The 21,141-nt window shown below is 38.1% G+C and overlaps 1 protein-coding gene across 3 annotated transcripts in view; it reads left to right on the top strand.

Annotated features, from left to right (window-relative positions):
• Positions 1 to 21,141, top strand: part of PPP3CA (protein phosphatase 3 catalytic subunit alpha) — a 185,457-nt gene that overhangs the window by 141,794 nt on the left and 22,522 nt on the right. For all 3 annotated transcript variants that reach the window (XM_027635845.1, XM_027635846.1, XM_027635847.1), the window contains exons 5-8: positions 229 to 374; positions 2,352 to 2,491; positions 11,265 to 11,342; positions 13,137 to 13,231. In XM_027635845.1, the coding sequence (XP_027491646.1) occupies positions 229 to 374; positions 2,352 to 2,491; positions 11,265 to 11,342; positions 13,137 to 13,231 (459 nt within the window). The remainder of the gene's footprint in view (positions 1 to 228; positions 375 to 2,351; positions 2,492 to 11,264; positions 11,343 to 13,136; positions 13,232 to 21,141) is intronic.

A 21,141-nucleotide genomic window follows, 5' to 3' on the forward strand; every position in this document is an offset into this window, starting at 1 on the left:
TATAATAAACTTGGCAGAACTTTTATTAATTTCATCTCAGAGCATGAAGAATTTTTCCAGAGGTGAATAACAGTTGTTTACTGCCTGCAATTTTTTGCATGAAGTAAACTTGGGGTACAGTCCTCAGTGCAAGACAGAGTAGTGAGAGCAAGATCGAGATATTAAGCATATTCTTTTTTCTTCTTAAATGTTAATGGCACTTTCTGATACCATCTTAATCTTTAAAAGGTAAAATCAAATATTCAGAACGTGTATATGATGCTTGCATGGATGCCTTTGACTGCCTTCCCTTGGCTGCTCTGATGAACCAACAATTCCTGTGTGTACATGGTGGCTTGTCTCCGGAGATCAACACCTTAGATGACATTAGAAAAGTAAGTATTTTCATTATTATCTATTAGCACAATGTAAGCACACCGTCTAATGATTCCTTGTGCCCTCTTAGGAATTCTGCACTTTCTTGGAGAAGATATAAAAATAGCTCTAGAAAAACCTCAAATACTTAAAAGATATAAAAAGGAAATATCGTTTGATTGCAATGAGTGTAATCAGTATTTATTCTAAAATAGTCGAGAGCTTCATTCTCAATAGGTCCCCCCACATTTTTAATAGTTCTGCACGTGAGTGCCTAGCAAATTGTCTAAGTGAGGCTTAGTAAGTTTGTGCTTGTGTGTATTCTTGTGTTCTGAGAATTTCTCAGAAATTTCATGAAAGTTCGGAGAAAAATGTCAAACAGTTTCTTCACATAATCCAGCATTGTTACTTGTTATCAAGGATTAATTTCCTTTCAGATGTTTTGTAGAAGAGATTTCAGTTGATATTTCAAAAAGGAGATATTTAAACTATTCATTTTTAGTGATTCCAGCAGGAAAAAAAAAATCTTGTTTCGTGTTTGCAGTTTGAGACTTGCAAACGTGGATATATACTTCTGAGCTTTAAAGTTACTAAAAGATAATTTGTATTCTGAGGTTAGTTTGTAGTCTATTAAAAAATTAATATAGTTTAAAAACAAAAACAAAAAAACCCCACCACAAACTTGAGCTAGTAATTACATATTTTACTTTAAAAGCAATTAGCTTAAGATATTAACTGCACTTTAAAAAATTAGTGAATGTAAAGTTTTGTTTCTGAGGTAAAGGTTCACTATCTCAGTAAACAGAAATACTCCCTGCCTAAAAATTAGCTGACTTTGCAGCAACATAATGGCAGAGTAAAGGTGTTTAGCTCTCAGATTCTAGATTAGGTTCATTAACATCTTCACCCAACCCAGGAGATTTATTCATCTTTGGCAATCAGCAGAAATTGGGTTTACATATTTATGAATTTTTGCTTAATTTAAATGAATTGTAATTGTATAAGGATTAATTGGAGAGGGCTGAAATAAGGTAGGAGTGTAGGTATGCTGAGAATATTTCAAGATGAGAACACGAAGGTAAAATTGTAGAGGTCTCTTATTAAAACTTCTTAACTATGTGTTAAACATATAAAACCAATTTTTGATCTTTAGAATTTTTTGGAGGCAGGGGAAGGTCTGTTAGGTATGCTGCTGAATTTCTTGATCTTTCCTGGTCAGTGTAGAGAATGTTTTCGACTGCAAGCCTTATTCAAACATCCATCTTAACAGGGGTGTTCTTACATAGAAGAGTTCTTGGAGATAACAGGTGGTGGTTTTGTATTAAAGAGTTGTTGCAGGAGAATACTGATTTTTATTATTTCCCTATTTTGCTATATTTCGGCTTATTTGCAGTGTGATTCTATATGATTTGAAGTTTTAAATACATACAGTCAGACCAGAAAGGAGGTTTTAGCTGCTTAATTAGGGTTAAGGCTATGAGACCAGCAAGAATGTCATGAGAAGATGCTGTAATGCAGAGACACTCGCTTGATATTTAAATACAGCTTTTTTCTGAAAAGGTACAGAAGTCAAAATGGTCAATAGCTACTTGCTTTGAAGTAGCTATTGTATTTTTTTCTTGAGATGTCTCACATAAATCGAGTGCCATAAGCTTTGAAAAATGACAAAATACAGAAATAGTATATTCTCCTTTGCCCACTGGACTGTCTGCAAAAACCAGTAGAAAAGGGGGGAAAAAAGCAAACAAAAATTTGTGTAGAATGGGAATCTGCTGTCTGTCTTAATTTTCAGTTATGTCTGTTCCTTCTCCTCTTTGTCAGTCTTAGCAAGGAATGTTTACTGTTATTCAAAATCCATTGCTTTAAAGCTGAAAAACAGATTGCTTTGGGTCTCTTGTTTGCCTGCCCATGGAATGAAAAACAGTAATTTTACTTCAATGTTTCTGTGATACATAGTTGAAAGAAGTTAGTATTTCTTTGTCTCCTGTTTTTCTTAGTTAGATCGATTCAAGGAACCACCTGCATATGGACCTATGTGTGACATCCTGTGGTCAGACCCGTTGGAGGACTTTGGAAATGAGAAGACTCAGGAACACTTTACTCACAACACAGTCAGAGGGTGCTCATACTTCTACAGGTGATTACTGCTTTGAATAGATTTCTGTAGGTGAACTTGTTCTGTTTTTACAGTATAAATGTCTGCTTGAACTTTGTAGCACTATTTAGGCCTTTTTTCTGCAGGCTAGCCTTGCTTTCAGATAAATCCATGCTCGTTTTATTTGCATCTCTTTCTTTAAGGCACAACTGGGAAATGCTAAATGACTTAATTTTATTCCCCAAAGCCTTGTTTTTTGCTTATTTCTGTTCTTGTAAGTTAGATAATTAATGTGTCACTTCTAAAAAGGGGTACATAACTGCATTTCTAGTTTGAAAATTAGAACTTAATTTCAAATGAAAGGTGCCAGCACTGGAAAACTGATTACCTATGTTCTGCAGGGTAAGTAAAAATTGTGATTTCACCCTCACAGGTCCTTTTTTTTCCTCTTAGTTTGATGAAACTTTTGTTTATGTTTGGGAATAATTCTTCCCAAGAAATTCAGGATTTGAATAGCGTTGTTAAATGGGACTGAATGAGCTGAAATGCAGACAAGTTCCCCCAACATTCTTGAAGAAACATGTATGGACTTAAATGCAAAGATGCTGAGTTGTAGTTCCTCTTTGAAATTATTGCTTTCTATTGATTTTTGTTAGTAAAATATAACTGTGAAAACATTCCTGGAAAAAAGTAATAGTAACAGGGATAGAAAGACATCTAAAGCAAATCTGCCTATTAGTTTGTGACTATTTCAAGGAAGCTTTCTTCTCTGGTTCTTTACCATAATTGTTCTTTAATTATGGGAGTTTTTTATCTCACTCCGTAATGAGTCAGAAGACTGTCTCTTGTACAGCAGAGGAGAGGATTTCCTTGGGTGCTGAGGAATGTCCCACTGTCTCCTCTTTGGCAATGCACAGGGAGACCAAAGCAAGCTACAAACAGTTTCCATTTCCTGGTTCTGCCTGGGTGCTGACTGCTGCCTTTGTCCATTTCCAGTGGCAGGCAGGTTGGTTTGTACGCCGAGTCCTGTGGACACCAGGCAGAAGACATCCCCATAGGGGTGCTTGAGCTGGTGATTAAGAACCTCTCAAGCATTGCCTCCATTCTCTCTTCATCATAGGATCAGCCTGTGTTACCTCATGAGCAGTGGTAGTGATTACGTTGTGCCTTTCTTTGACGATGTGGGGGTTGTGAGGGATTTGAGTTCCTTTTTTGTTTGTTGGGTTTTTTTGTTATGGTAGTTAAGAAAAACATACGAGGACACCGGAGTAGCAAAAGTAGCAGGGGAGGAGGTTAAATGGCAAAATGAGCAATGTATTCAGTGAAATCTTAATTAAAAACATAATTTTTGTTCAGGAGAAATGTGAAGATGCTATTGAAATGTTAAGAGGTTGTTGAATGTTTTGAAGGGAAGAAGTTCTGCTTCAGCCCATGCTAGCAACACCCAAGTCTAAGTTTTCTCAACAAACTCAGCAGAAGGAAGAAATCCAGCTCTTTTAATTGTCTTAGGAAATCTCACCTTGAACACAGCTGACCTCTAACTGTTTAGTAACATGTCAAAAGTAAATCAGTGGCTTCCAGCAGTAACCAGGTGTGACAGAGCCACTAGAACCAGCCTCCGTGTTGGTAGTGTTAGCAGGAAGGGAACAGATGGTTTGATGTTTAGAAATGAGTTTTCCTAGTCCTTTCTTGGAGCTGTAATTGCTGCAGTGTGGGAACAGGCTGAGAACGAAGCAGTTTGCTCTGCAGCCTGGGCTGCCAGCAACCACCTTTTTGGGCAGGTCATACCGCCGCCTCCGGATCGATAACGTCTGGAAGGTGCTCGATTAGATGTGTTTGGGCTCATTATGAAAGGGAGTGTCAAACTGTTGCAAACAATTGATCTGTGCAGAAATGGGCTTATGACTGAGAAAATCATTCCTTTTCCTCTCAGCAGCACCAGAGTGTGCGTGGGACTCCCTGGCACTGTGCAAAGGGAGTAATAGTGATTTCCCCTTGTGAAAAGCCTGGCAAATATGCCTTGTGCTTAAATACAGAGCTGTGTATTTAGTGGAACTTCTTTTAGATTTTAAGTTGGGCTTTTTTTCAGAGGCCTACTTCATACAGTTACCATAAAATTTCCTTTATAATATGTATCAGTTTCCCCCAGAAAATATATCAGACCTAGTCTGTGTCGTTGCTCATGTTCAGAAAAGTGCCTGTTTCAGGAGAAGAAGAAATATTTAGAAGACACCTAATTGTCAGGTCATGTGTGAGGGACATATAACTGCATAATGATTCAAGGAGACAACTGGCTTCGAGTCACGTTATCTGAGATTATGTAAAGGCAAATATTCTTTTTAAAAGAAGTGCCTAGTTGCTCTGGATGGTGACTAATTGCTTACCTAATGATTATACCTGGCAGAAAAAGTTATCCATCAGTATAAAGTGTCTTAATTTTCCTTGCTTTTTCTAGTTACTTACTGAGAAAAGAAATGAATTTCCCTAAACAGGCAGCTCAGCTTGTAAAGGAAGGACTGACTTACGCAGTCCTCCCTCAAGAATGTCTGTTAATAGGATGACTTTGTTTATTCTTCAGTGAATAAAATGGTACAGTAACTCTCAGGCATTTCTATAAGAAACAGGTCGGACATCAGAAAGAATTTCTTCACTGAAAGGGTGGTCAGGCATTGGAAGGGCTGCCCAGGGAGGTGATGGAGTCACCATCCTTGGACGTGTTCAAGAAACAACTGGACGTGGCCCTTAGTGCTGTGATCTAGTTGACAAAATGGTGATTCATCAAAGGTTAGACTTGATGATCATGGAGGTCTTTTCCAACCTTAATGATTCTATGATTCTATGGTATTTGACTTGGCAAGATAAACTGCTACTTATCATCTTGAGAATGGCTTCTTCCAGTGATTAGAAAGCTTCAAGAGGTCAGCCGGATTTTTTTTCTCTCTGAAAATACTACTGAGTTATGGAGAGACAGCCACTAAGCAGGTTTAGGCCTTTGTTGAGGTGTGGGGAAAATTCTCCCTTTTCTAAGCCATACAACGACAGGAAATGTCATTTCCATGAGATTTACTGTATGGATGAAGAATTAAAATATTCTTTGGTCACATTTGGACAAAGTTATTATCAACATGCATGGTCCTATCCATGAAAATTTGTTATCATCCAACTTGTTTCATTTCCCTTGTGCCTAAGCTGTGGTGAAGAATGTTGAGAGTTTGGTTGTACTACTGACTTAATTAGCAGTGTCTTACCCTATGCAAAGTATATCAAGGGCTTCCTATCAGGGCTAAGCACATGTGCAAGCTTAACACTTGCTTTCTGGGATCATTTATGTGGTTAAGACTCAGTTAATTACTGTTAACAAGAGCATGAGATGGCATGAAGTCAATGGCTGACCTCAGAAGTAGAGTAGATACTCAGAAGTTGTGTGCAGGCATGGTGCTCCAGTAGCTAGGGTTTTCTTAGTGGATTGAATATCAGTTCTTAAGCAATATAAGGTTATAAAGCTTTGAGCTTTATAAAGCTGTTTGGCTGTTGACTACTTTGTTATATTTTTCCGAAGCAAAAAAAACCCAAAGGCAGAAATGGCTAGCATTGGCAAGAGTGACTAGCACTGCAGGCTCCTCTAAGAACTTCATTTGCCAGTGAATTAGCAACTGGATAACTGTGAAATGGTTCAACCTTACAGATATTCTGGGGTAGAGTAATAATTTTAGCCCTGCAAGTACATTATTTCAGTGATGTGCTTGATATCCAAGTTAAGTTTGTGAGTATGCAAAGACTAGAGAAATGTCTGCTGAAAGCTTTTGAAAACTGTAGTGTTTCAGCTCAGGGTGGAAGGCACAGTTGTATGAATTTTTTCTTTTTTTCAGTAGCAGCATTTTAAACAGATTCTTTTGCCCACTTTTCCACTCTTCCTTCTCCAAGGCCAGAAGGTTTTTGCTGCCTTCACATTATCTGCCCAGATGTACTGGTAGAATTGCTTGTGTGCTCCATCAGACCTGGGACACATCCAGTTTTAAAAGAATGACTCTGCAAAAAAGATATGTGTTTATTTGTTCTGATCCCATGCAGTTCCCTGCTCTACTTTCCAGTGCAGCTCTGCAGACAGCACAGCACTAGCAAGAAAAAGCAAGTGGAAAGGGATGTTCTGGGAGCTGCTTAAGGAGGCACAGCAACAAAAGCATTTACCTTTGGAAACTCAAGTGTGAGGCCAAATGGGCTTTGCTGAAAACCTGTTTTTATATGTAATCTTAGAGAAGCTTTTTGACTGAATTTCAATGTCCTCTTTTTAAAGAAATGTTTACACCTCTGTTTTAATGATACGGTGAAGGATATGAAAAAAATTATATTAATTCCATCCAATTTTTCCGGTAGTTGGTGGAAGAACAATTTGAAAACATTTGCCATTTTGGTTCATATTAGCAAAGTATTGCTTTTCTTCCAAAACTGTGTAGAAGTAATCAGTGATTATGTAAAAGAGACCTCAGAACTAGTAAACTGTGCATGAGGCATTTTAATGAAAGAACGATGTCAAAGCAGGGAATATCACAGTTACATACTCCATGGGGAATAACATCTCTCTAGTTTAGCAGAGGGGTATTTTGTTTTCTCCGTGAGTCACCGCTCTTTCATGATTCAGCGTGACACATGAAGGCAGAAGGCTGGGTCGCTCTGGAAAAGCCTGTTGCGTGGGGGATTTCTGTTTGTTTGTTTTCCCTCTTGGCCAACTGCTTTATTTCTGGCTCATCTGAATTACAGTCTGGGCTCTGCAAAGCAGGGCAAGAAGAAGAGTGTTTCTGGAAGGGTAGCAAAACTAGTAGAGAAACTAGTAGGGAATTTGATTACAAGAAAATCATTTTCATTAGAAAAGTTAGGAAAAAATTTCCAAGAAGAAGTCATTTCTGTTAAAGTTTGTTTCTGCTAACTTTTGCCATGGTCTCCATTTTGTTGTCATTTTACAGGACTTCCTACTTTTCACTTGAAGGACATGTAATTTTGTGTTGAGGAATATAGTTTAATATAAAGCAAACAGATATTAAGAAAGTGCTATATAGATACCTATGGATAGCATATGTAATAGCTACATATGGTGGAAACTTCACTTCTCCCCAGCCTCCACCTCAACAAGGAGCTGAAGAAAAATGCCTGTGTGTTGCTTTGCTTTTTTCAAAATAAAATATCCAGATAGACTTCTCATGTGTGGTAGTGGTCTGGGTAATAGGACTGCTGGCACATTGCAGATCCCATCCCATTCACTTAGAAGAAAAGATGACAGGCAGGTTTTTTTGTTTTTGGTCAGTTTGCATGGAGCACTGTATGGCATCTCTTCCTTTCTAGGTGTGGGCCCTGTAGAATCAGCCAAATTCTGCTAGTAGAAATCTATTTTCCATGGACGTATGAAGAATAAGATAATCGAGGGTTACAAAAACCCACCACTGTTGTACTTGAAATGGAAAGAAGAATGTATCATGTCTATTTAAGAGCATTTTTTACCACTTCATTATGTCTTCTTTAAAAGCAGTACTTAACACTGGGTGAAAAGAATACTTTGGGGGAAAAAAAATAATAGCCTAGACATTTTGAGCAGCTGCACTGATAATGAACATAATCAACTGTCTATCAGATTTTTCATTATAAACCCCAGTTTTCAGAATTTAATGTAAAAATTTCTAAACAAAATGTACCATAAGTCTACATTTAGTCACAATTAATTATGAAAAGAAATGTATGCAAATTAGTTCTCATTTTCTAGTGGTTTGAATGGCAGCCTGTCAGCATTTGAGATCACTGCAGTTGCCAAAACGATACCCCACGTAATTCGGGAATTGAAATTATTTTATAACGGTAATCTTTTTAGACAATTCCAGATACCAGACCTGCATCTGAGAATATATGCCAGGTGGCCCAAGTCCAAGCCAGCAATATAGCATTCCACTGAGTTTTTAGCCTCTAGCTGCAAATGACATTTCGGTTTCAAAATATCCAGGAAGGTTAGAAGCGAGTAGTAGCATTTCTCTTGGATAGTCTGAAGGAAGATGGGGGGTTTTAGGTGGGGTTTTTTGGTGAGTTCTCATCTTTTTCAAGATAAGGCTGTTAACTGATTGCAAGTGACCACTGAAGCTGGTCTATGAAATCATGCCCAGGACAGCAGGTTTTTTGTATAATATATAAAAGTTGATATTTTTTTATTATCTTGCTCAGTATGTTTAGGACAGCTTTAATAAAGGTATTTTGCATAATAGTGTTACTGTGTGACTATACTGCTCCTAAAGTACTGCATAACAGTCTGCTCTTGCAGGATCTTTGATAATATGCACTGTTCTTAGCATAATACCTGGCCATGAGTTATATTTGGAGATTTAGAGGCTCTGCAAGTCTGCTTGTGTTATTTACAGGCACAATGTGAGCCTATTGTGCCTCAGAGCCAGCACAGAAAGTGACAGCCTTGTGTTGCACAAGGGGAGGTTTAGGTTGGGTATTAGGAATTTCTTCACAGAAAGGGTTGTCAAGCATTGGAACAGGCTGCCCAGGGAAGTAGATGGGTCACCATCCCTGAAGGCATTTAGAAGACATGTAGATGTGCTGCTTAGGGACATAGTTTGGGGGTGGACTTGGTAATGCTGGGTTTACAGCTGAGCTTAAGAATCATTTCCAACCTGAATGATTCTGTGATTTTGTGGAGATACCCCAACACCTAGTACTTCCTTCTTTTAACCCTTCCATCTGTTTAATTATTTGAACTAGAAGAGAGATGAATTCATGGCAGAAAATAATTATGGTGACTGCATGATACCACAGGGTATATTTTGCTTTTTTTCCAGCCGTCAGGTGACATTTCAGAGCTTCTGTGTAAGGTTTACACCTTTGTCACTGGTTTTGATTTTTTTTTGAGCAACAGTTTTGACTGTCGTTCTCCGACTTGCCCAGCAGTGTGGAGAAAGAATTGTAACATTTACATGTCACATCCTGGGCCTCAGATCCAAGGAAATCTGTGTCCTGGTCCCAGTTTTAGGTCAGACATTGCTCTGGGGCAGGCTGCACTCGGAAGGAAGCCCAATTCTCCACCCATGCCAGTCTGTCTCTCCACCACATTGCTTTGTGGTGAGCCTGACTAGTGCCCATCACTAGGGCACTTGGAGCTAGTCAGGCTCACATCTGATACAGAGGCACAGGTGAATCACAGCTCAAACTCCTTTACCTGCCCAGCTTCACCTGCTGCTGATGTACAGGCACGGCTAGCACTGGAAGTAAAGTCAGATAGTGACAGGAGGTGATAACACTTGATTTCTCCCCAGGTTTAATGTTTAAAATGCAAGTCCTTTAAGCTAGTAGCAAGAACCATGCCAATACCTTGCTGTGCCCTTACCAGTGACTGACATTAAATTCAGCTGTGCCTTTCAGATGTAGGGTCACTGGGCTGCAGGGATGTGGATGAGGCCACTTGCAACCTTACAGAGGTGCCAGCTTCCCACCCAGTTGAGAGGTCATGAAATATAAAGCAGTCACCTGAATGATTCCTTGTTTTCAAGGGTGAAAAATAAATGGATAAGGCAAAACAAATTATATAGGACTGACCTGAAGAGGGACAAAAGGGAAGTATTCTAGATGCCATCCGAATTGAGACTCTTTCCCACCCCTTAGATGTTTTTAGGGGGCCTGGTAAGGTTTTACCTGTGAAGTCTTTTTCATTCCAACACCACTTCTCCTTTACTCTCTTCCACACATGTTCTTTGTTCTGTTTTGCTCTTGCCACAGTTGGCTTTTGACAAGTGAAGCCAGGAAGTTTTCTTGGATTCTACATTAAATTACTAACTATAGGACAAGAGAGATTTTGCTTCTTATCTTGTAGTGATGGGTGACCATTGTGCTTCAGTAGAGGCATGGAGAGTCATCAGTACTTTAAAAACAAGAAGAAAACAGTCATTACAGAAAAAAAATTAAAAGCAACAAAATGAAGTAATTTTAAGTTCTGTAACATTTATTTGTGTATAATTTTAAATAGCTTTTCTCTGAAAACTTAATATTTCACACTTGTGCTGTCAGAACTGTGTTCTGTTTTTCTTTAATGTGATTTCCATGTGTTCAGTGTCTTAAAAGCAAGAGTAGTTTTCACAGTGCTCAGATTGTAAGAAAAGTCTCCTCCATTCTTAAACGCAGCAGTGTCCATGTGCAGTGAAGAATATGACAGAGATTCCACTATCACCATTTTCATCTAAAGATTTTGTTTTCACTCATGTGGTAGAACATGTCTTGGAAAGATATATTCAATGGGCACTTTTGGAGAGTTTCAGAAGTCACAGGATTTACATTTTCATTTGCCAAGGGGAACGGTAATTCTCATTTGTCGATGAGATAAAGTTCAGGAAGATCAAATATCCCCAGTTTGGAGATTGACTTGTCTTTCTTCTTTCTATCTCTTTTCCTCTCTTTCCTTTCTCTATCTCTTACCACCTTATTTTCTGGTGCCCACAAGTAGCCAGTGTTAGTGAGTGAGAAGGTTTCCTGTTGCAAACAACCACTGTGTTACAGTTCACTTTTTTGAGTACATTAAATCTTACAGTATTAAAAGAAAGTACTTTCTTTCTGCCAAGCCATAGGGTGACTGTTATGAAATGAATTGCAACTTCTAGCATTCCACTCCATGCAGTTATGAGGTGGGATTAAAAAAGACACTGCTGCTAGTGTTGTCTCTACTGAAATCTGCCTGCAGAGCAGGGGCTGATTTTAAGTTGCATGATACATTTTTTGAAAACTAGAGCTCTGTGTAGTGCTTCTGATATTGCCATAACAGGTGCTGTTGTCCTTTTTCCTACAGTTACCCTGCTGTATGTGAATTCCTACAGCACAATAACTTGTTATCCATACTCCGAGCTCATGAAGCCCAGGACGCTGGGTAAGTATGTGTGGGAAGGGGGCAATAATAATGTATAATGGCTTACCATTTACAAACAGAGTACAGAAAGAAAGAAGAGATAAGTGAGAATGAAATGGAAAACTGGAAATTAAGTTGCAACAGCTGTCACCTTTTACTAATGCTATAAAAATATACACTGGCATTACAGTGTCTTTATCATTACTGAGTTACAGGACTTAATGAATCCTTATATATGCCACTTACTTAGCCTTAGTGATTTTAAGTGACATAAAACGACCAGAAGTTATTTTGATGCCAAACTTGGAAAGAAAAACAAATTCATCTCAGAAAAAGATGATTTGCAAATGTGCCAGAGACTTTTGACACACAAATTGCCATGATGCCTGGGAAGTGATTTGGCTCATGTAGGCCAGAGCTGTCACCTTTCAAGTCTTTCACAGCTGTCTGAAACTTCTGGACCTACTGGTTTTACACTTCATAAAAATAAAAATTATGAAGCTCAATAGCCACAGTTCTTTTTCTGCAGGAGTATCACTCATGAATTTAAGGAGTTTAAGACATTGTGTGCAAAAACAGTTTAGGTCAAACACGAGGTGGTATTGATGGTTCCCCAGCAAACTATTGCCATTGTAAAGAAAGAAGTTTTGTGCTGCTTAAAAAAATTATTTTAACCCTGTTATTTGAAATGTACCATACTTGTGACATATTAATGAAGAATCAAAATCTGAATAAAATAGCTTTGCATATCATGCATAAATTATTATTGTGTTTGTTTGGAGGCAGAAACTTTACCCAACTTGAATAGCAATAAAAGATAAATTAACAACATTATACAAATAAGGTCAATGTTCATTACGCATATAAAAAGCTATTCTGAATGTTTGAATTGTCATATACTTGAAAACGTCAATGCAATTAAAAGCAAGTTATTATTGTGCCAAAAATACCTGGTATGAAATACCCAGGGGTAATGAAATTTCATTTTTATTGTATTGCTTTCTGATAAAGGGTGAAAAATTAAATTTTGTAGAAGAGATTGCATTGAAACTATACAGCAGTTTCACTGCAGCTATTGTGGTTGTTTGCCAGATTCTTCAGTTTCTTGTAGCTGAGGACTAAAGAGTATTTGTTGTCTTTGTGTCTAAGTACTGTTGAGTTGGTTTGTTTCCAATTACTTGCAAGTTTAATGCTTGATTGATTATTTGTTGGTCCAATAAACCTTTTATTTTTCATAAGACATCAAGGTTAGGTAATGAAAAGATGCAGACATTAATAAACTGGCTAATAGACTGGATAAGATTAGACACAGCACTGAAAGTATCAGACCCTCTGTTTCCCCTCTCCTTCTTATACTTTCCCCCTCCCCTGTCCTTGCTGTCTTCTCCAGTGGGTTATGGAGAACACTTCTGAAGGCAGTACTCTGCAGCTCCAAGGCATTTGCTGGTGCTTGCTTCATCTGCAATCCCACAGAGGGAAGTCTGGGAATGTCCTGGGGTCCATGCCTGTAGAGGCCACATGGCTCCAACAACAGGCACTGAGCAAATTCATAACAAAACCCACCTCTGGCTCACTAAATTTCAGACAGACACAGCTTTCAAGAGTGGTGTGGAATGCTGAATGGTTGTAATGAGAAAGCCTGTAGGAAATAGTCTTTCCCATGGCTTTTAAACAGCTCACATGCATGTTTCTCTGTCTTGGCATTTGTTAACAGCCAGTGCAGTAATGTACTAGGGTTTTTTTGCACTATATTTGGTCAGTGACGAATATACATTCAACAGTGGATAATAATTAATGTCTTATCTTTCCTCTTAGGTATCGTATGTACAGGAAAAGCCAAACAACAGGCTTCCCTTCACTAATCACAATTTTTTCGGCACCAAACTATCTAGATGTATACAATAACAAAGGTAAGAATTTAATTCCTGTTAATGTACAGTGTTCTTCTCTGTTCTCAAATATTTTGGGGGTTTTTCACTCCTTTATTTATCGGTTCATGCCCATTTTCTTCCTCTCTTTAATAGTTCATGCTCATTCCATTTATTACATAATACAAACCTAATTAAATTTATTACAGGCAGACATATGCCTCTGAACATTAACTGTATATTCTTAATATGCCTCAGGATATTTCTGTTTTTTGACTGCAAGTTAAGTGAATGTTACATGGAAAGCAAAATTGAAAACAGCTCTATTAACTAAGAGAAGTATATTAAGAAATGCTCTGGGTGAGATGTTTAGAGCCCAGTGTTCCTTATAATTAATTATTTGACCCTTGCTTCTTTCCAATAAAATTAACGGACTTTGTATATGGAAACTGTCTAGACAGTTAACAAACTTTATGGCAGATATCAGTGGATAAAGCATGGGATAGATATTGTCTGTGTTCCTTTATTTTGGGTTTTTTAATCTTTGAACACTATAATGTAGAAAGTTAAATATAATGAAAAGGTTACTGCACAAACAAGAGTCACTGGTCACTCTATAAAGTCTCCACTGATTACAAGTGTTTACCACTTCTATGAATGTATTAGTTTATTGCATTCCTGGAAATCTGTAATAAACTGGGAAAAAAAAAAGTCATGTTTCTAAAAATAAAGCATTTTAATAAACCTGTTCTCCTTCCTATATCTTGAAATGAGAAGTAATGTTCACTTTCTCCTAGTCCCAGTAAAGCTGAGATTATTTGTGTTCCCCTGTGAGCAAAGTAAAATAATTTTTACTCAGTGATATTCTTGAAAGTATCTCCCTTGCAAAGAGATTGATTTCTCTTGAGAAGGGATATTTTTAATTCGTATTCTTGTTTGCGGAGGAAGTAAGCAATATTTTTTTTCTAAAACTTGCAAAAGAAAGCTTCTTCAGGCATCATTTTTTATTATGAAATATATAATCTAAAAGCTGTTATGCTGTGAACTGTATGCAAGGGAAGGAAACACTTCACTTAGATAATGGGGTTTGTACACATCAGATCATAGACTCATAGAATCAGCTGGGTTGGAAGGGACCTCTGAGGTCATCAAGTCCAACCCTTGGTCCAACGCCGCCATGGTTACTAGACCATTGCAGTAAGTGCCACATCCAGTCTCATCTTAAAAACCTCCAGGGACGGAGAATCCACCACTTCCCTGGGCAGCCCATTCCAGTGCCTGATTACCCTCTCTGTAAAGAATTTCTTTGTGATATCTAACCTAAACCTGTCCTGGCAGAGCTTAAGACCATGCCCTCTTGTCTTACTGATAGCTGCCTGGGAGAAGAGACCAACCCCCACCAGGCTACAACCTCCTTTCAGGTAGTTGTAGAGAGTGATGAGGTCAGTATGAGGCCTGTTAACTTGTGGAAAAATTAGTAAATTATTCTGCAAACCATGCAGCAGAACTGTCAGTAGCTGCTTTTGTAAAAGTAGGGGCTTTGCTAGCAACCTGAAAAGTGCGGGATGAAGCAAGAAATGTGTTAATTACCTTGGTGGCATCATTGCTGCTGGTGGGGAAATGTGTTTAATCTCTAGGTTGGCTGCCTCATGTCAAAGGCTGAGCAACCATGAGACTCTACAAGGAAGGTGACAGAAAGTGTTCACCTTTTGTTTCTTAGTGCATGGAGGTAGTTCTGTGCAATGAAGGCAATGGGTGAATAATGTGAGACCTTGTCTTGAAGGCAAATGTTAAATGTAAAGCAATGATTTACCATGTTCAAAATTTTGAATTTGAAACCACTGAGTTTGGGTGGTAAAGAGAAGTACCTCTCCACTACCTCCATTTTGGAAGAGAGAGTCGTTTCCGTTGTTCCAGGATGCTCCACTGTGGCAGGCAGGTCTTAAATCCGGTGGGAAGCCTTTTTTGTTGGAAGGCTGTACACAGGCTGCTGAGAGGCACTGATTATCTGTGGTCACAGCTGGAGTTTGGGTGTGCTTTCTGTGATACCTGTTCTGAGTGAGCTTGGACAAATCAGCACCGGTGTGCCACTCTTTAATATATGGGTTGTTGTAAATTTAGAGGCTGACCTTTAGCAGCTCTTTTTGAATCTCCATTGAGTTTAACTGCCTCCTTCTCTCACTAGAAGTTTTGATGCGTTATTTCATGTGACTGATTGCACTGGCTCTTGGTATTTAAAGTACATCATGAATAGTTCTTCATGCTGCGTTGCTCATGCATCTTTGTCTGGATAGCGCTTAGGGGCTTGCTTCCCTTTTCAAGGAAAAAACCATCATTATATTCAATAAGCATGGCTACTTGTTGGCTTCCATGATTTGCAGCAGATGAATTAACTGAGAACACAGATTTTCTGACTGGCTCATTTTGGGAGATGAAAGAAGGCACTTCCATCCAGAGGTGTTGCAGAACAATTACTCTAGATGCTGACTCATCATGAACTGGTGCAGAACCTGATTGATTTTTATAGATCATCTCGGTTATTGTCAGTCCTTGGAAAAGGAGTAAATCTCCTACTAGTAAGTGCCTTCCTGTTGTAGCGTGCGTTCTTAGTGTGCCTCTGGTTTTCACTTAGCTAATGAAGTCACTCTAAATAAATTCCTGAGAGGCTCCAACTCCCACTGACATGAAATGGATCATTTATAAATGCAGTGTTGTTTAAGATAAATACGTTATTTAAAAAGCTGGAAGAGGCTAAGAGTTCTCATTTTCACCCCAGGTTGGTAGTTCTCCTACCCATTAAAGCAGATGTAGTTTCTTGTGCTTCTTCAAAGCACTTTAGAAGGAGTAGACCTGGTTGCCAACTTTATCCAAGGGCTCCTTCAGTCAGGAGAGCAGCCACTGGGATCAGGTATGTCCTCAAAGAGGAGTAGGGAGGCAATAATTCCAGAGCAAAAGAAGGTTTGACAGGAGTAGCTTAAGATAAGCTCCCCAAACAAGACCATGTTCAGCATATCTGCTGTTAAAAGTGCTGCCATGGACCCTCTGCATGGACTCTCTCATGGTACTGACCCACCATGGGAATCTCTTTTGGCTTTACTCTGCTGGATTCTGGCACTGAAGGGAGTTTTTTGTATCCTTTTTAGTTACTGGCTATTGCTTCATTAAAGCTGCTGTGTTAGTTGTCCACCATGTGGCTGCTGGTCCTGTAACAGCCCCAGGCCAGACACACGCACAACTTCGGGTGCCAAAGTGAGGTTTTTCAATTAGGAGGCTCCTCTCAGGAGTTCCCTGTGTAGTTAACGGAGACAGAGAGGCCTTTGGGTGTGATTCAGAGGCTCAGAAACTGCCTAGATATTGGGAGCCTTATGTCCTCCTTTTCCATTATTATCCTTCTTCATTATTGTTATTAATTCCTTTCATATTCATTATCATGGAGAGCATTGGCAAAATTAAGGAATTTCTATATGTTTTTTGGCAACTTCTGATGTCTTCATAGCATTCTCAAATATTTCTGCTTTCTTTTGTAATATTAAAAGGGATAAAGAAAAAGATACTTTAGGGTTATTATTAAAACTTGTTACAAGAAATAACAGTGCATTGATGATTCTTCTAAGACTACTGCTTCTGCTTATGTGAGAAGATAAATGCTAATTGGATTGTGGTAGTTACCTGTGACTTCAGGGCCTCAGAGGAAGCCTGTGCTGATAAGAAACTCTGAGACAGTTGTGTAAGTACAGATTTACCCCAGATTCAAGGGTGCCCATCACTAGGAGAAATTCTCTATAGCAACAGAATAAGAGAGTGCCATAAATTACTGTATGATATGATCTGGCCTTGTATCGTGTCTAAACTTTTATTCCCGCGTGCAATATTTCCTAATGCCTTAATTAGGACATGCTGTAATGCTATTCATGACACCACTACCCCCCTCAAAAAAAAGAAAAATCAAGTGAAAGATTTTACAGAGGCATGAAATTTGTTTGTAAAGCACTGGTGATACTTTGTATTTTAGTGGCTGGCTGTCACTTCACTAAGTGCATGATTTTTAGCTGAGGGAACAATTTTAACTAGCTGTTTACAGACAGACTATTATCTTTTGAACACTTTTAAAAGATTAAGTTTTGTAGTGGAGAGATAACCACCAGAAAATCCAAAGTCATTTAAAAAAAAACAAAACAAAACACCCCATGGTGAAGTTTCTTCCAACATGCTGCAACATACATGTGTGGTTGCTGAAAGGAAAAGCAGATGATGGAGAGAAAAGAAAGCGTGCAGGAGAGTGTTTGGGATACTAGAAAAATAAAAAAAAAATCTGTAAATCGGTATGTTTCCTAATGTATCATGTAAGTAATATGTCAGTATAAAGTATCAGCAGGCAGTATACCAAGGATACACATAAAGAAATGTGCCTGAGCACATGTGCCTGAAATGGATCTAACGGGAAAATTATTTTTTTCTGGAAAAAGGCAGAGTAATATACCTGGAAGACAAGAATGATTTTTGAGGAATGTTAGCACTTTGGGAGAAAGGAAAGAGATGTAACCTTCTGTTTGCCCTATCAGTTTTCTTTCATGCCTTATCTCTGCCGCTGTGATGAGTTCTTGTCACGGAAACAAAAGCTTTTAAAGAGGAGCTGTCAGGGTATCTAGGCCATCTCATTGCTGAAGCAGAGAAGTTTGCCAAAAGTGATTTTTGCAGTCTATTGATATAATCTTGAATGCTACTCCACTCTTTCTTTGGAAGACACAGTTGCACATGTAAAATAAAAATCTTCGTAATTCTGTAAGAGAAGATTTTCCACCTACAGTGAGCCTTGCTTCTCTATTAGATTATTTAGATCATTACATTGTATAGTAAATAATTTTTTCCTTTGATAATGTTTAAACTTCTTGAGCATTTTACTAACCCTTAGTCCTGATCTGACTTGGGCAGAAAATGCTATGGTTACTTAGCAACTCTGCTTGAGGAGAAGGCAGTGTTCCCAGTTGCACAGTTAATGCTGAAGTTAATTCAGCATTAAATCAGAAATTGAAATTGTTTCTTAGGTATGAAGAATTTGAGAGACCTTTTACTGATCTATTTTCTAAATTCAGGATGAGTTTTCTGAAAAAAATTACAGGAAAATTAGTTAAATTGTTCACTAAAATTATTTTGAGGTTTTTCATCTAAAAATATTCTGAGCTAGTATTTCTACCATGCTCATTATTTGTTTCCTCTGATGGAGGATTGGTTAGTTAATACTGAAAAGTGATTCGGCAGATCTTGAAGCAGGATATGTAATGTCTTTGAGAAATTCTGAACTATCTGTCACACAGTTTAATGTTGTTCATGTTGCTAAGGGCTTTAATTCATCTCCAAATATATAGGCTTTTAAAGCACCATTTGAGATGCCAGAGGGTCTGAGACATCTACTCAGATCTGACAGGTATGACACAGGAGACAGTTGTTCCAGGCTTATCTTTAACTGAGGGAGACCAAGGAAATACAGCACTAGGTGCTTATATTTAATCCTGAGAAGGTTAGAAGAGCTGTCTCCATTTCTAGCTGAAGGAAGGAGGTTTCTTACCTGCACAGTTTTCAACACCCATATTTCTAGCCTTGGGTACCTGTGTTAAATGTTTAAAGCTAAATAGTACAAATTCTCTTTACCTGCTGTGTTAGTGTTTCATTTCACTCTGATGTGATTTCAGGATCCAGTATCTCAGTTTACTAACATTGGAAAGAAGTATAATGTCATTTGGGATATCTGCACATTTTCACTTTACAAAACATTAGCGTTTAAAACTTATTTACAGCAGCGAGTATCAAAATTACGTTAAAATGTGTGTGTCTGTTAAGAATAATAAAATAAGATTCTTGCTCTGGTTGGTGATTATACATGATAATGGCTGGTGGCTTGGTCTGCTAGCATCTGTCTGAGTACGTGTTTGGAAAAAAAAGTATTAAAGTTGCAGCCTGGAATAATAAGCAAATGTTGGAGAGTCAGGTTTTCCTCTGTTACGGGTTTCATAACCAAAGCAACCCATCCCACTGTCTTCTGTCTCATCCATTAGCAACTGTGTGGCCCCTAGTCTTATAACCTTCAAAAGATTTGTACTCTTTCAAGGCTGCTGGGGTCTCCTATATCTACTTAGGCATCAATTTAAGATGGCCTGAGAACTGAAGCAGAGATGAAACCCCAAACCTTTTCAGAGCCAACAAGGAGGAAAAAGAGAGTTAAAGAAGGAAAGGGACCAGAAAAGCTCAGGGAAACTCCTGCTGTTATCTGAGAAGCATTTTCTTCTTGATCCAGATAAAGTTTTCTTCTTCTGCCCAAGCAGTAGTGAGAACTTCACAATCGTAACAGGAGCCAGTTTGTTTAATGTTAAATGTTATCTTCATTAGTTATCTGTATAATATTTTGTGTGCATTGTGCTTGTAAATTACAGATTTTTAATTAAAAATGCCAAAAAGTATTTGCAATACTGGTAATTACCCTACTTTATTTTATTCTTCTAAGAGGAGGGTTATTTTGGAAGACTTCTCTCTCTTTTATTACCCTGCTTTATTGTATATTGTTATTTTTCTTCAAGTGACTTTCAAAGTAATTTGTTGGGGAGGTCATTGACAGAGAATTTTTAAAAATACTATTATTGGAACTTTCTTTTGTAAGATACTGAGGTATATAAATTAATAAAGTGGTGTGAAGATTTTTTTATTATACTAATCCAAGAATAAATTATCTCTCTTTCAAAGAAAACAACCCAACTAAAGACATTTATATTTAATTTGATGTTTTCTAACTGCTCTGCATATGGTTCAGGCTTTTTCAGAGTCCAATTTTAAAAGTTCCTTGTAAAAATTATTTATTCAAATTTCACAGAATTTAGAAGTAGACTTACTGGATAAATTGAAGAAATAGTGGGAAGGGGAACTACCTCAGCTCACTAAAATGATGAATTAGAGGTTTTAATCCTTCTAAATTAATCTTCACAACCATTAAGTGGTCGTTTTTGTGTGGTTTTGACTAATTTTTTCTGTAAAGCCACAAACTATTTATTTTTATTATGCAATTGTGTTACTAATAGAAGAATGAATTTCGATCTGCTGTTTGTGATTGCAGCCAAAAAGTGGTGGAAATCTTAAGAGAATCGACACAAATTTTCTCATTTTTGCTAATAGCAGTACTAAGCCATTTTTTGCTTTACTAGCAGTGCAATGACTGATGACTGGGATGGGCAAGAGTCCAGTGTGGTTTATTTAAATGGAGGGTGCCTGCCTAGCAAAAGTTTGCATAATTGCTAGTGAGCTGTTCTCTGTGTCTATCAGTAAGTAGGTTTTGGAAACTCCCAGGTCACTCTGGACTCTGTCATTGGCCACAAAATGGAAGACATTTAGCACCCTAATAATTTTTTGTGGGAAACAACAGCTTACTGCATAAAAAAAGGTTTCTTGTCTGATTGATACACAGTGAAAGGAGATAAATAATCAGAAGAAATTGTTCAGCCCCTTCAGCCAACTTTGCACTTCCTGCAGTGCTGTCTCACATTGCAGTTGTGCAACTTCATTGCTGGCTGTTAAGTGATAACCAGTCCCTGGAACTATGTACCTTCCTGGGGAGCCACAGGTGGGAAGGCTAGAGGAAAGGGGAAAGCAAAGTATGATACACCTCCTTCTTGTGATGGCTGATTTTTTGCTTGTGTTGATTTAAGATCCTGCATGCAGTCTCCTATAACTACTTCGTTTAAAGACTTTTATGTCTTTGTGTTCAACGTCCCTTTGGTGGGACTTCAGTGCTAATCTCAGAATTACCTTTTCAGATTACCGTTTCAGGTATGAACCTGATGAAGTCCATTAACAGAAGTTAACACTGAACTTGGTATACTGCTTTAAAAAGTGGCTATGGCATAAATATCTGTATTTCCACCAGTTAGCAAATGCAGACTCTATGTGTGTGTTGACAAGAATGATGC

Source organism: Corapipo altera, unplaced genomic scaffold (genome assembly GCF_003945725.1).
Source record: "Corapipo altera isolate COAL_440 unplaced genomic scaffold, ASM394572v1 22b, whole genome shotgun sequence".
Lineage (NCBI taxonomy): Eukaryota > Metazoa > Chordata > Aves > Passeriformes > Pipridae > Corapipo > Corapipo altera.